The sequence below is a fragment of the Hesperophylax consimilis genome, chromosome 25, assembly GCF_061612785.1.
Source record: "Hesperophylax consimilis isolate HC1 chromosome 25, BYU_Hcon_1.0, whole genome shotgun sequence".
NCBI classification, from domain to species: Eukaryota; Metazoa; Arthropoda; class Insecta; order Trichoptera; family Limnephilidae; genus Hesperophylax; species Hesperophylax consimilis.
The window spans coordinates 4791328-4807395 of record NC_142860.1 but is presented as its reverse complement, the minus strand read 5'-3'; the positions used below and the strand labels follow the sequence as shown (position 1 = coordinate 4807395).

Here is a 16068-nt window from a genome sequence, read left to right as displayed (position 1 = left end):
TTTTGTCATTTGACCTCAATGTGGAAATATTTAAGCCTGCGGCGCATTTAGTTAAGTGCCTTGTTTAGAAGACATGAAATTTTGTTTGCCTTGCTACGCCTTTAGCAAGTCTCTTGGTCCGTTTAACAGGTATATATGGTATAATGGTTAATAAAATTTTCAAAAATTTAGTAATATCTCGTATATTTCTTGATAACATTTATTACATGACACGCTCTGGCTTCATCCAGCAATGGGGGGATGTTATGGGCTACCCCCCAGAACCCACGGTATGCCCCGTTCTGACAGAGCGATTTTAGTTGAACGACTTTTATTGAACAACAAAAATTGAACAAGATATCATTCAGACGTTTCAATTAAACTCGAGCCGATTTTGTTAATCAAGATGGCCTCAAGTGAAGTTATCGCTGCGTGCGTCCCTTTGATTTTGGACCTTTTATGGAACGAACTTTAGAATATGAAAAAGCGTAAAAAACGTTGTATGTGGGCCAGATAATGGATTATAAGGATAAACGAATTGGGTGCTTCTAACACTATCTTGAGAGATGGCGTTAGAAGATACCGAAGGCTATCGCAATCATTTACGAATTTTGGAGGAACAATTTGATGTGATGTTGTCAAAATTTAAAAAAAAATCCAAAAACAGGACAAAGTTATGCGCGCGTCTGTCCCAGCAAAATCTAAGTTACAAATTACGTTAACCTTCCAGCGGGCGCGTTGAGAAATTTCCCTTGAGCGGGCGCTTGTCGTAAATTTTACGTCATCAAGTTTTCTCTATGTAAGTGGTGTTTTCTTTATACAAACGTTAGGGAATTTCTTTAAGGATATGAAAAATCATATTAGGCAGTACTTAAAAAAAATATTTGACTTTCTTAAAAAAAACGAAGCAACACTCTAAACATGTTAATATTTCAAAACAAAATATTTTATCGACCTATTTAGTCAGAATCAATATTCTCATCCTTATAATTGTTACAAACCACCTCAACTGAAGAATGGTTCTTGCATGTAAAGGACCGGCAACGGCAACACTTCATTGATGCTGAGGATCTTTTCTTATCCAGTGCACATAACCGACAAACACCGCATTTTGGAAAGCTTCTGTTTTCTTCTTCTGTTATCGGTTCAACTGCCCTACCGTAATTCACTTTGAGAAAAGCATTTATATCTTGCGGTAAATGTTCGACATTTGATTTGACTCTAGCATAGCTCGAAGCTCGATGCTTACAACTAAGTCGCAAGAGTGGGGGAAGCGATAAGGCGCGTTTGTCGTAAATTTTACGACAGCGCGCCCGCTGGAAGGTTAAGATGCATGGCAACGGGAGATTCTTCTTCAAGTCTGACGTATGAACATAGTTCCAAAAATACGATATGATTGTTTATAAAAGAATTGTCCGTTGCAATAGTTGATGCCCTAAAATTTGTTATGAAGGTAAAAAAATATTTTTTGAAACATTCAGAGACCTGTTATTTAATAATAATAACTACTAAGTAACAGTAATATTTCAAAAATAATATTATTAATTGGAGTGTCACGGGCATTCCTATTTTTGTAAACTTCTTGCTTCTGATCACACTTGTGAATTAGCTTTCAAGTGTCATTCAACTCCAACTTGATCAACTAAAATCGTTTTGTGTGAAAGGGTATTAGGCTGTCGAATGCGTCTTCTTTTCATTATAAATAATAAATCGCCTCCTTAAACCGCTAAAGATAATGTTGTTTGAAATCATGATGATGCTTGTCAAAATTTTCAATTTTTAAATCCATTAATTTAACTAATTTTTATTCTGTTGCCAGGAAAGGCAATATTGTTTGGAAAAAAATGGTGTCAATTTGTTATTGGATAATCACTAATATCAATATTATTGGATACTCAACGAAACTTTAAATACTTTGCGACAAGACTCTACAACATTCTCCCAGACAGCATAAAACAATGTGATTCACAAAAAAATTTCAAAGGTAATGTAAAAATTTGTATCAAAAATAAAAAAGGGCCTTCACCGGTGCATTCACCCATATTCGCAGTTATTGAAGTCACCACATTATTGAGCGAATACATCTCAATACAAGTATAGGTATGTTCAAAGGTATTAGGAATTAACATGAAAAATTCTGCCTCAACACAGGCTAGCCTAGTGAGGCGGTATTTGAGAAACCTCAACGCTACTTTTATTTTCTTTTTACCTTCACAATATTATTTATTTATTTATTGCATCTCTCTATACATAAAACACATTTTTTCTCATAAAAATCAACCTCACTAGGACTGAGCCTGTATCGGTTATGTTTTTTTATTTTTCTGGTAATTTTATAACCTTAAATATAATAGTTACAAATCAATGTACACCGTAATATGCATATGTAGTTGTAATGTGTAAACTTTCATATTGTTATTATTATTATTAATAATAATCACCCTAGTGAAGATGATTTTTTTAACCCATTAAGGGTGATTTTGGCCATACACAATTAACATTTTCTTCTTATAAACAAATGAGAGTATGTAAATATACAGATTATTATACAACATAACATAAATAGACCTAACATAAACATAAAATAATATACGGTACAGACATAAATAATGGGTACAGAGCTGGTTACAATAGGTATTATAATTACAAAATTATAAAAATAAGAACCCTTCTACAATAACAGTGGACGATTTTCTTTAATTCACAAAACAGTTTTTTCCAAAATTAGTAGCCTTTTTAAAACAGAACCATGAAAAACACAAACTTATAAAAAAATACAGCAAATGGGAGTACATAGATAGATCGACGGTTAAATAAAAAAAATATTGTTTATGATAAAATAGCGCCCTTTATTAAGTTTAAGCTAAAACAGCCTTCCGTCACTTTCTCGAAAGACTATTTTAGCTCGAAGAAAGTACGTCAAACGTGGGCAGTATATAGTATTTCAAATTATCAGATGTTCTATGTTTTTACTTTTACCTTTACCGCTTTTACCTTTTACCATGCTTTTACCACTTTGACATGACTTTGACGTTTGACGTTTCAACTTTCAACGCGTTCAGACATGCGGGTTAATAAAAATAGATATAGAAACTTACTGTGATATTCCTTTATTTATAACTAAAAATCAAGAATACTAAATTTTATACTGACTTACCTTAATCCGACACGTAAGTATCACTTACTTATTATAAATTTGCCAAAGTAATGCATTATTTTTTGCCGCCTTTCCAATAACGCAATAAAAACTAAGTAGGTACAAATAATTTTTGGGAACTGCACGTTTAAAAACAAATCTCTATTCGTAATTTAAACTAAAAAAAGCCTTGTTTTTAGTACTTGCTATGAAAAAACCGACGTTCTCATGTTGAGGTTATGGTCACTGTGTATCAGCACGCCATTGTGGACTGCTGGACTTGTTTTTTTGAACAAATTGTTATTAGCGACTAAATTATTCACAAATTATTACGCAGCGTTTTTGTAGTCTCAAACACCATGACTGGACTAGCTTACATTCATAATTAAATCATTCTGTAAGTATGCTTTGTTCATCCTAGACGAGAGACTGTAGATCTTCCATACTTTTAGAAATAAGACAATCACGTCTGTACGAGGGATGTGTTACATGTGCTAGGGTTTGCGGGTTGGTTTGATATCACAAAAGGTGTTAAGCAAGGTTGCGCAGTGTTACCGTGTTTATTCAATCTGAAGATGGATGTTGAAGAATTGAAAAGTGTGGGCTTGGGCGCTGAAATGAACAATCTGAAAGTATGTTGCCTGTTGAAATCTCATGATGCCGTGCTTATTTCGGTTTTTTTGATTCGACTATTTACGTTTAGAGATATAGAAATACCGCATTTTAATAGTTATTTCGTTATACTTAAATTGTTCACTTGGCGGTCATTATTTTTGAAGTGACAGTTTTGTCTTCCTTTATTTAACCCACCCTACAATAGGTTCTTAGTTTGGATTTAACTAAAAGAGAAGGAAAAAACTAACAAAAAATACTATTTCATATTATTATGTCAACACACGTTGTGAACAAAAGGCGTAAAATTTACCATATTTTGAACAAAATAACTATTAAAATGTATTATTTTCCATTTTTGATGACTGAAATAGTTGTTTCTCATTGTTACTAAACTGATACAAGCATTTTTAAAATAGTTTGTGGATGTTAACCTTGTCCAGCAATTCTGGATACCAGTTCTTGCATACATCCATCTACAGATTGAATAACCACGGGGACACTTCGCAGCCTTGCTTAACACCTTATTGTTGTCAGACCATTTTACACGTGCAACGCTTCCCCCAAATAGAGGCGTGATTGCCTGTAGGGATTTGTACACCTTCCATAGCTTTTTTATATCAACTCAATCATATATGTCAGCGACATGTCATTGGTACCAATTATTGTACTAACTTTTATAATTTTGTAACTATTGTCATCTATGTAATTATGTACTGTTTGTTTCTGCAATAAATAAAAATAAATAAATAAATATACTTCAATTGTATTGTATTTAAAATAAACATTTTATCTTAATTCCAGCTTACAATGGAGGAGGGCGAGTTCATGGAGACGTCGGAGAGCTGTCGGGAGTGCGGCACCCGTCGCGCGGTACTTCGCGCGGGGTTCATGTACTGCGCCGAGTGCGGGATCGGCGCTCCGCACTCACAGCCTGTCATAGACTTCAGCCGGGACAACTTCGCGGGACTGCGGCTGACAGGCAGACACACCATACGCAAGAAGAAGAATGATACGGAGACTTGTAAGTTGTAATAACTAACTAGTAGTTCTGTGAACAGTAGTCCTCGCATCCAAAGAAGTATAATAAAAACATATATGTTTCTAATTTTCTCTTATCAGACTGGGAGAAATATCTCCCAAAAGAACTGTACGGGTGTTTAAAATCTGACTTTCTCCCAAAATTTCTCTATGGGTTGAAAACGAATTAAAATTTATATGTGTTTAACTACGCTGCCTAATTTGTTCGGTCTTGGGAACAAATAGCTAGTCAGCTAACCAACCTGTAGAGTCAATTTGTTTGTTTTTTTGAACAACTCTTGTGGTCTCAAAGAAATCGTTGTCTCCCTTATAGTCATAGTTACAAATATGAACTTAACGGTGTTCAAAAGAGAAAACATCAAGCTTTATAATATTCAAATATAGAAGTTAACCATAGTACCAGTTCTTGCATACATCCATACATCCATCCATCTAGCACCGCTTCTTTTTAACTTGTTTATAAACGACATTATTAGTATTTTTTCTCATACACGCTTTTGGCTTTTTGCGGACGACAATAAGATTCTAAAGATAATAAAAAATCACAATGACTGCCTTCTTTTCCAATCGAATATCGACTCTTTCAATGATTGGTGTAAAATTAATTGTTTGAAACTAAATGTCGATAAATGCAAAATTATGTCCTTCTATAGATCAAAAAAACCGATTGTCTTCGAATACAAACTTAATAATATTTGCTTAACAACTGTTACATCTATTAAAGACCTTGGTGTCTCTCTTGATAGCAAGCTTTCTTTTCGAGATCACATAACTGCAATCGTTAATAAATCCCTCAAACTACTTGGTTTCATCACTAGAATCACTTTGGACTTCAAAAACGTAAATATCCTTAGAACTCTTTACTGCTCCTTGGTTCGCCCCCATCTTGAATATGCTTGTGTTATTTGGTCTCCTTTTTATTCTGTCCACATTCAACGCATTGAATCTGTTCAACATCGGTTCTTAAGAGGGATTGCTAGGAGGCTAGGTTTAGAAAAAGGCAAATACTCATTTGATGAAATTGAACTAACTCTAAACCTCTCTCCTTTGGAAGTCCGTCGGGAAAGAAATGACCTCATTTGCTTCTTCAAAATTATAAATGGTATTATTGATTCACCTACTCTACTGCAACTCATTCCTTCAATATCCCCTCGCAAAGACTCAGAAATAATGAACTGCTCTTCCTCAACCATCATTCGACAAATTATGGATATTATTCACCATTGTCCAGAATGTGTAGACTGGTCAACTCAAGTCAAAACCTTAACTTTTTTGGGATAAGTCTAAATGATTTTTGCCAGTCGCTAAACAAGTGACGGAATATTATAAGTGTCCTTTGGTCCTGACCCACGGCGTATTCTTGACTTGATTCGACTTGTCACTTTATTTTTTTATATTATATCTACCATATGTCTTTGCTTTCATGTACCTTTGTCTACTCCTGTATTTTTCATTTTACTTTATTCGTGTTATTATTTTGTAATTTGGACGATGTCCGTTAATAAATAAATAAATAGAATAATTCAAATATAGAAGTTAACCATAGAATAATTCATATAAAGAAGTTAATCATAGAATAATTCAAATATAGAAGTTAAACATAGAATAATTCAAATGTACACCTCTATCCAAACCAAAGGTTCCGACCGCCATTTGAAAAAAATTAATTAAATTTTTTAATTTTTTATTAATTATTTTTGTATGAAACGACAAAAAAGTGAAGTGGCAGTAATGTTTAGAATACAATTGTGTATTAAAATATGTGTTTTTTGTTGTTGTTGTCAGTAATTTTGGTTCAGTGTTTAGATGAAAAAACATAAGGCAAGCAATTTTTTAAACTTTTTTTATGTTTACATTAAAAATTTTCATATTTAAAAAATTATATGTTTATTTCTAACAATAAAATTTAAAAGTGCATTTCATCTCTTTTTAGTTTTAGAAATATCACATTTATGACTTTTATTTAGAAGCGGAAAAATCCTCAATTCTTTCCGACTTTCTGACAACTTCCTTAACCTTTCCTTATCTGTGGTGTGTATTTACTACACATTGCTTCTAATAACTTTAATAACTCTATAAATATAATAAATTCTTGGTTCAGAGTTTAGGTATTCCTCCGTTATACATTTATGCACTGAATTAAAAAATAATATTTCACATAGTTTTCAAATTCAATTAAAAATCAGAGATTTTTGTTAAAAATCGGAAACAAATGCACCGTGCGAGGAAATGACACGTTATTGATGTCCCGCTTTAGTTCGCCACGCGGGAACATGAGAAATCCACACGTCCGCAGTTTTATTTTGATTTAGACCATCGATATCTACGACCGCACAGCTGTGTGTGCCAACCGCCAGCCAGTCGGAAGCGGGCCGTTGATAGATGTGGACCCCTCGCACGTTTTTTTAGCATCTGCCGATGGTTTTTTCATATTTTCAGCAATTAAATTACAATTATTATCACTTTTGATATAAAATATAATAAACATAGGCGATTAGTTATGAATATTCATATTTTTCCGATACCAAATCGCTTATTTTGAGATGTGTATTGACTATACAGCACCGGAACGCGTGGATTTTTTTAGCACAGTAAGGGAAAGGTTAAGAAATACGAAGGTCAATATGTTTGAGGCCTGAAGTTTTAAAATGATTTAATTGAAATTGACTTCATTATTTCCAGTATCCAATATGTGGAGCACTTGGCACGCCCACAACATGATCCTGCTGGGTCTGGTGGAGGAGTTGTGCGGCTGCGGGGCGCAAGCCGGTCTCGGCTCCACCGTCCTGAGGCTGTGGGCACGCTGGCTCCGACACAACCGAGTGGCTTTCTTCTCCAAGGCCCAGCTTCCGCCCAAGATCACTCTCGGATTCAATCCCAGGTAATGCTTAATTGAATATACGTGTAATATATGTTTGTTCCCAAAATCAAACAATTAGTTAACTGTGAATGACCTGCTTAAAAATGTGGATGTCGAGAAAGAATGAACGGCAGATATAATAGTTGTCCAATTTTTCGTGTTTCATTGATATGATAACATGTCAGAAATAGTAGATAATCTCAGTATCACCCTGGTGAAAGATCACCATTCAGAATGGCAACGCTACTTGAAATCGCTTCAGCTGTGTTTCTTGACCAGATTTGTGTAGTAGGTACTTCCCAACATTTCTCTTTCCATCTCCTTCCGTTCCCCACAACATACCCGAGTGGGGATGCAATAGTCCCACTGGCTCCTTGCAGTTGGAGCAGTTGGGGCTCTTGTGCGGTATGAAGTGTTAATATGAATTGTATTAGTTTTGCCTGCTTTAGTTTTGCCTGTATATATAAGACTATAGTCAACACTAGCAAATAAAAACCCCGCTGCCGCGGTTTGAAAACTTCAACAGTTATTTTTGAAAATAACAGAGGGCGCCACTTCCGTTTGCAGCAATCCTAAACTGTATAGTCATTATGTTAACAATAGTATCAATAATAATGTGATGTTGTATTGTTTGTAGGGATTTGCGACTCCTGTACAACATAAAGAAGAAGCGAAAGCGAGCTGCGCGCGTGGCCATGACAACTTTGGGCAGAGAAGACCAGATGGGGCGGAAGATGCAAGCCAGCAGAAATAAGGTAACTTCTTCAAATCCAAATTTGTGTGTCGTATTTGGACACGTTTTAAAGTGACAAAATCTCAAATCAAACTAGATTCATTACCGGGAAATGATACCTTGTAATCTTAAGGCAGTGTGAAGGGGATTAAGGTCCTTCCAGTTCACCTCATAATCCTAAACAACATTACCAGCCACTACATAGTTATAATCATCTTCTTTTTTTGTTACAAGTCGAGATAATAATATCCTCACTGATCTCCTGTGGTGAATAATATGAAGTTACTGAAATAATTACAAATATAATATTATGTAGCGTTTTTTAGTATGGTTGAGTGGTTTTGTTTCAGTCTGTATTTGGTGTTAGTTTATTTTCTACTTCTGATCTCTTACCGTCTTACTCATAATAGATAATACAGAGGGATAAGAACAGGTTAGTAGAAAATGTTAGACATAATTGTACTGCGTATACCGGCCGTAATACCGCAGTATTAGTGGCTGACGGATTTTTAAACTGCCCGACCCCCAGAATTAGGGACATATTACTAAGGTATTAAGACGGAGATCGCGGACTTTGTTAAAATCTTGTTGATTTGTCAAATATCAATAGATTTCGTAATGAAAATGTAAAAAAACAATAATACCTATTGGCAGCATTATCAGAGGAATATTTTAAATGGAAATATCGATTTACCAAAGCAAATACGGAACGCATTATCAAATTGGCCAAATTTCGAAGCAATTCAAAGCACACCGTGTTAATGACATCGCAAATGTCATCTGAAGAAACTTGAAGTTGGCAACTAAACGCGAAATGCGAAAATGACTGTGTTTGTGAGGATTGGAACAAAGTGGTACCAGTCAATAATTAATATTATTATGAGTAATTATTTTAACCCGAGCAGTATACGGCTCCTCTCACCGTATAGCTATACCAGCTCCGCAGCGGCGCATTAGGGAATCTTTATAATAAGACTTCCTATGTTTTGTATCCACGTTTTTTATTTGAATTTTAAATGTTATAATTTTGTTGTGATTTTTTAATGAGAGTGAAATTTAGCATTAAAGTAGCTTTTTGTCCTGCCCTGGTGGGAACTAGGCTCCGATACCTGGGGAGACATACAGTAGAACCAGAAGACATTGCCACATACCCAATAACAACCCTGGTGAACTTTATTAAAGGGACTGGGTTGTTTTTAAAGGATTAAGGTAAAATGGGAGAAAGCATAATGGGCCTTTGGCCTAAGTGCTCACGGGAACTATGTGTAAACTGTCCCCGCCCTTTAAAAATAAAATTTTTGCTTGTTGCAAATGTTGTGTTCATAGTAGCTCGTGGGTATGTTTTTGACCTTGAGATCTAGTGTTTCTAATATGTATATGTGTTAGTTGTTATTTTTTGTGTTTTGTATTTATAGGACTTTCCAGTATAATTTTGGGATTTTAATTAGGGAATTTGGAATATTGTCATCAGCATCAAATCTTGAACCTGTGCGAGCGGCGCAGTTATCTTAAGCAGAGATGTGCTTTATTTCAAATAAATCCATTTCAAATGGAAATGGAAATGCAAAATGCAAAATGGATATTTTCCATTTTGCATTTTAAATGCTTTTCTAAAAACCATTTTGCATTTTGCATTTTAAATGCTTTTCTCAATGCATTTTCCATTTTAAATGCTTTTTGCAACATTCTTCCTACTATCTCCACTCATCTTTTTTTCATAAGCCCCAAATATCAGTCGGTCCTCAACCTGGCTATGAGAGATAATTTACATTTGTCAAGTTGCTCCCTGGTAGGAGCCCTGGCAATTGAGTGATACCATTACAAAAAATACTGATTCAAATACTGAACATGGGGCCATGACGCTGTATTATTCAATGTTAGATAGCAGTTTCTATGTTTTTACGTTGGCAACATTAGTCCCGCGCAAATTTTTTGTGGTTTCATAATCTGTAGTCGTGGTGTTTTTGGATTTACCATCATGTAATATGTTTGTTCTACATTGATGTCAATTATTAAATGACAAAATTGTTTAAAAATTCTATAATTATTTTGATTGTTTGACCTGAGAAACCATTTTGCATTTTCAATGCATTTTGAAAATAGGTATTTTGCATTTTGCATTTCAAATGCTTTTCTAAAAACCATTTTGCATTTTCAAATGGAAAAGTTTTGACCCATTTCCATTTTTCATTTCAAATGGTTTTGGGTACCCATTTTGCACATCTCTGATCTTAAGCCATGTTCAGGATTCCCGCAGTGGTTAATATACGATATGATTGATATTTCTGTGATGTGTACAATTTGATAAACAAATAGTTTTTGCGGCCCTTTATAACTTTTTTGTTAATGTACAGCTACTTTCACTAAATTTCTACTATGTTTTTAAAACAAAAATTAATTACTGAACTTACTAGTTCATATTTAAAATCTATAATTTATTTTTATTTTCTTAGGCTGCTTTGGTGAGGTTAGAACACGAAGAATTTCTTACGCAAAATACGCAGACAACCCACCTGGCCTCTCAGACACTGGACCAAGTGAAACTACAAGAAAAGGAACTTAAAACCATCGACTTCAACACATTCACAATGAAACACTACAAAAAGAATTTGAACAAGGAAGCTATGGACCTACACATCAAGGAAGGATTCTGCGGACCGTCCTGCAAATGCCTGCGAAAAGTCAAAGGCGAATTTTTTAATCGAAAAAGTATAACGTCAATCTTTAATTTGTATGTTTTACTGTTCCTTGGTCTAAGAATCAACAACGATGACATCCAACTCGGTGATATCTTACGTTGGTGTCGAGAAGGCCATCTTACATTCGGAACATACAAACATCTCTTCCCCGAAGATATGCACTTCAATAAACAGGACAGATTCAAACTAAGCTCCGCGGCTTTCTTTTCTCATAGTTCCATTTTGAACACGGCGCGTAGCTTCGCTAAGACTTTTCATTTAGACGGCATCAAAAGCCCAAACTTGTCGAACTTGATCAAACGATATACGGAAGAGTTGGAATTGCCGAACGAGTTATACGATTTGATTTTACGGATTGTTATTTACGCTACGCAAAGTAAAAACGCTCAAGATTATCGTTTAGAAGAAAAACAGTTTCCTAACTACGAAGCTATCGCTCTTTCGTACATTATTATAGCTCTTAAAATGCTTTTTGGGTTGGACGGTGTATCGGAAAACCGTATATCAGCAAGTGCAGTAAAAATTAATGAGATTCTAAATGTTAGTAAGGATTTTAAGCAGTCTGCCGACAGTAAAGAAGATGTAAAAGTTAAACGGTTGTTTGTATGGAAAGATTGGACGAAGTATATTGAATATCGTAAGGTTTGTTTGAAGCAGTGTCATTATCCGACACGCATTCGGTTAGATCCCAAGGACGATGACTATCCCGAGTTATTTTTACACCACAAAGCCAAGACGAGGAAAACTCCTCTCGACGGCTTAGTTAAAAATAATACCAACTCCATTATAAAATCACTTTTACAAACGGTTGAAGATAATACCAGCAACATTGAGAAACAGTTTCCAAATTTCCAATTTTCTTTAACTCCGTCGGCTTCGTACGTTGAAGAACTATTAAATTGGCAGTATATAGATACATCTTACTCCGATATACAAATAAACCGAGAAATATTAGAAGAATGCTTTTCACGGTACAACTTATCGTATCTTATAAACCCCGAGAAACTTAAAAAAACGTTACGCTCTTACAAATGTCAACTTTACATTTACAAGCATTCTGCAAATTGCAATTTGAAAGTTGACCTGGGTTTGAGAGATTATTTAAAGTTTAATCGACACAAAGCCAAAATGTTGACAAACCAACTACATAAAACGGCGCTAATAATCGACTGCGATATTTCGCAGTGGAACCGAGAAATATGGGGGGAAAAAATCACAAATTTTGTGCACACGGCTGAATTTAAAAGCGACGATTTGTCGTCTCGTATCATTACAGTAAGCCATATGAAACGATTTGACGGCCAAGTTGCGATGAAATCCAAGAAAATTAAACTGGAAGAGATGGCAGTAGAACTACACACATGTTTTGAAAAATACTGGATTCGCCATTATCCGTTTATAAAGAATAAATTTACGTCAACTAGTTTTGAGAGTGAATTGGATGTTAATTTCCCGGCTTGTTTCAGCTGGTTGCTCAGAGAATGCGCCTCCATAGCCGAGATAACACCTTTTGATCTGTACAAAGAACTGTGTCATCTGGAGAAGGTTGTTATAGAAAAAATTGCTTCAAAAGAAATACCTAAAACGGTTAAAGTGGATTTAAAAATAGATTTGAAAACAGTTGACGAAGAAGTAAAAACTAAAGTGAGTGAAAATATAGTTTTAAAACGAAAGAAATATTTTTAACAAATCTGAAAAAATTTGACCTTAAACTTCGAGAAGAGTTAAAAACTGCACACGGAGATTTTTTATTTATTCTACTAATTTTTATGCAGTTACATAAAACCATGTTATTGTAATTTTTATTACGTTTGCAGTATTATTTACATGTTTTTATTATTTGCATGTAAAATTTTATGTTGTAAATGTAAAATCGATTGACTAAAGGTTGATAATGAACCTTATCGTTTGACTTTTATTCCTTAAGAGGAAGCTACAAGCCAAAAATGTGTATATTCTTGGTATACCTTATATTGTAGGTAATAGGCATTAAAATTGCTTGACAAACGGAGTCTAGAAACGTTCGAATTCAATGAAAAAACTGGTTTTAATTCATTTTGTAAATAATTTTATAAGAAAGCAAAAAAGTTAATCAAGTGAAACTGTCACATTTAATCTATTAATCATTGTATTTTTATTAGTCAAGCAAAACGATAGTAAAACCTTAAATTTATCTAAATCATATTTTTTGGTATTCGTAATGTACACCAATTCGTTATAAAGATTAATCAAAATAGTGAAGACTTTTGTCCAATTTGTTCATACTCACCAAGATGTCAAAACTAGAATATTTTTACACTTCTTGTTCAATTGGCAAATACATACATTTTTGTTTTAATGTTTTGTTAAAATATTATTTGATACATATGTTTTCATGACTTATTAATTTATTATTTTTAAGCAATAATTATTAGCATGACACATCTATATAAATTGAAAAAATCTTTCGTGAAAAAATACATGCCGCTGACGGGAATTGAACCCGCAACCTTCTGATTATTGGTCAGGTGCTCTGTCAATTGCGCTACATCGGCTTATTCAAAACCCGCCAAATTATTCAATATGTACTGATATTTTTCATTCAACAATTATTGTTTATTATTTTTTGCTATGCATAAAAAACCTTGTCTCTTTTATCATTCAAAATAACTTAATAATTTTTTATTTGGCTTTTCAACCTTTTCATGTTTTTTAACTTGATAAGATTTTTTTGGTGATATTATATAATACAATTAGCTAAAAGGTGTAATTCATACACTTGAGTGAGTGTTTGTATAATATATATATGAACATTTACCATATTATTTAAATAATACCATTCCTCAAAATATTAATATGGAAACATAAAAAACTGCTTAATCCACCTAGATTTCATCATTTATCCATATTTTTAGGTTCTATAAAATTGGCACAGCGATCGCTCAAATGTTTTTGCAAACTTGCCATAATATTCCAAAAATCGCTCGAATATCTCTATTTTTTGTGAAAAATAAATTTGCATTAGCAGAAAAATTATATCTTACCTTCAAACTACATCAATGGTGAAATTTTCATTTGTATCAACAGCATTTCGTGTCTAGAATCTTGGTCAACACTACTGTATTCAGTTCTCAACATCTTCTATCATGAGCTATGCAGCTTCGAATTCTTAATTTAAAATTAAACCATAAAAAAAATATTGGCTTTTCTTCTGATTTCTGCGATAGACTTACTTAATTTTTTGTTTTTTAGTATTTGGATGGAATAATTGTTCTAATACTTTTATTTGTTTTACCTACAAACTTAAATTGTTTTGTACAACTGTTTTTAATTTAAATTAACCACACACTATCCATTGATATATTTATTATTTTATTATTCACTTTTTTGTCGATTATTGTGGAAAAAATGAGGATCAAATTACCAGGTATACCATAAAAAAATTCTCTTGTAATTTATTGTTTCATTTCCATCCACCTACATTTCTTTCCTTTCATTCCCCCCCCCATCTTTTCCATTCTTTCAGATATTAATTTATTATTATTTTAATTTTTGTTTTACTGTTTTCATCACTGATGTCTGAATGTGTTCACTGAAATTATATTCTTATTTATCCACTTATCGCCCATATTATGGCAATATGCCATATCTATAGATACAGTATTTTGGCTTTACAGCGCTCTATCAATTCCATTTGTTGAGTTACATCTTATGAACTCACTTTTATTTGGATATGATTTGAGATTTTCATTCCAAAAAGTATTATAGTGATTAATTTTAGGGGTATTATGCCGTGTTGGGCTACCTCCTTCTTTAGCCAACGTTTCGGACAGCAAGACAGTGTCCATCATCACACATCTGCCCTGATGATGAACACTATAATGTTGTCCAAAATGTTGGCTATAGAAGGAGGTAGCCCAACACATCATAATTCCCCAAAAACAAATCGCCATAATTACTTTTATTTGTTTCTTGTGGTTACTTCCCAAGGAATTTACGATGGCACGATGGTGTAACTACAAAAAAGAACACTTCTGTGATGTAAAATATAACATTCAGCCAGGACAATCCTGCAAATAGGCTATTTTACCATTACAACGCTGTTGCCGTGCCGGTAACAAGATGTTTGAGTTACAGCATATTGGCCTCACATATCGGCAGGTAACCGTGCCATGTGTGTGTCACATTACATGTCATTATGCTGTATCTCCACAAAGCAAGTTTTGAGATAAATTACTTTAAACTTTTTTGGACATTTTGTTATTTTTCTCGCTGTATAAACAAATATTTAGAAGTTTAGATTATTAATTTGAAATATTAAAGAAAATGAATTTCAAAATAGGCACATGATATAATATACTAATTAAACGCCTATAACGATGGTAGTAGGCGGATTTCAAATATTCAGTAGGGTATTCGGGTAAAGACGGAAAATATTCCGTTATCTAACAAAATATATTTGTCCCAACTCTTTATCTTTGTGTCGTTGTAAATGTTTTAAGTACCACCCACCCCAGGAAACGAAAATGAAAATATTCTTGGGAAAATATACTTTGACTGTACAAGATTTTAGATCTTTTTTGGCTTTTCCACTCCTCACAACTCACCTCATTTGAGGTGGGATACCAAATTAATCAACAACTCATTTCAGTATTTGAGTACCTCTTACAAACTCATTCTGAAGTCGTGTCCTACACAAAACTAAGCCCGTCGTCCTACGGGTTGGTAAGCAATCGACATAAAGCAAATGCAGTAAGACCCTCGTTGGTTCCTCTTTTGGCCGTCTGCAAAGTTAACAGAGATGTGCAAAATGGGTACCCAAAACCATTTGAAATGCAAAATGGAAATGGGTCAAAACTTTTCCATTTGAAAATGCAAAATGCAAAATGGTTTTTAGAAAAGCATTTCAAATGCAAAATACCTATTTTCAAAATGCATTGAAAATGCAAAATGGTTTCTCAGGTCAATCAAACAGTTTTGTCATTCAATAATGGACTTCAATGTAGAACAAACATATAACATGATGGTA

At 33.8% G+C, this 16068-nt stretch overlaps 1 protein-coding gene across 1 annotated transcript; it reads left to right on the top strand.

Annotated features, from left to right (window-relative positions):
- The first annotated feature begins 3010 nt into the window (after nt 1-3010).
- TAF1B (TATA box-binding protein-associated factor RNA polymerase I subunit B) lies at nt 3011-14460 on the top strand. Its single transcript, XM_089646745.1, has 5 exons — nt 3011-3149; nt 4532-4751; nt 7451-7649; nt 8266-8383; nt 10815-14460. Exons 2-5 carry the CDS (start codon nt 4538-4540, stop codon nt 12744-12746), a joined length of 2463 nt encoding a protein of 820 aa, XP_089502871.1. The 5' UTR covers nt 3011-3149; nt 4532-4537; the 3' UTR covers nt 12747-14460.
- The last annotated feature ends 1608 nt before the right edge of the window (nt 14461-16068 follow it).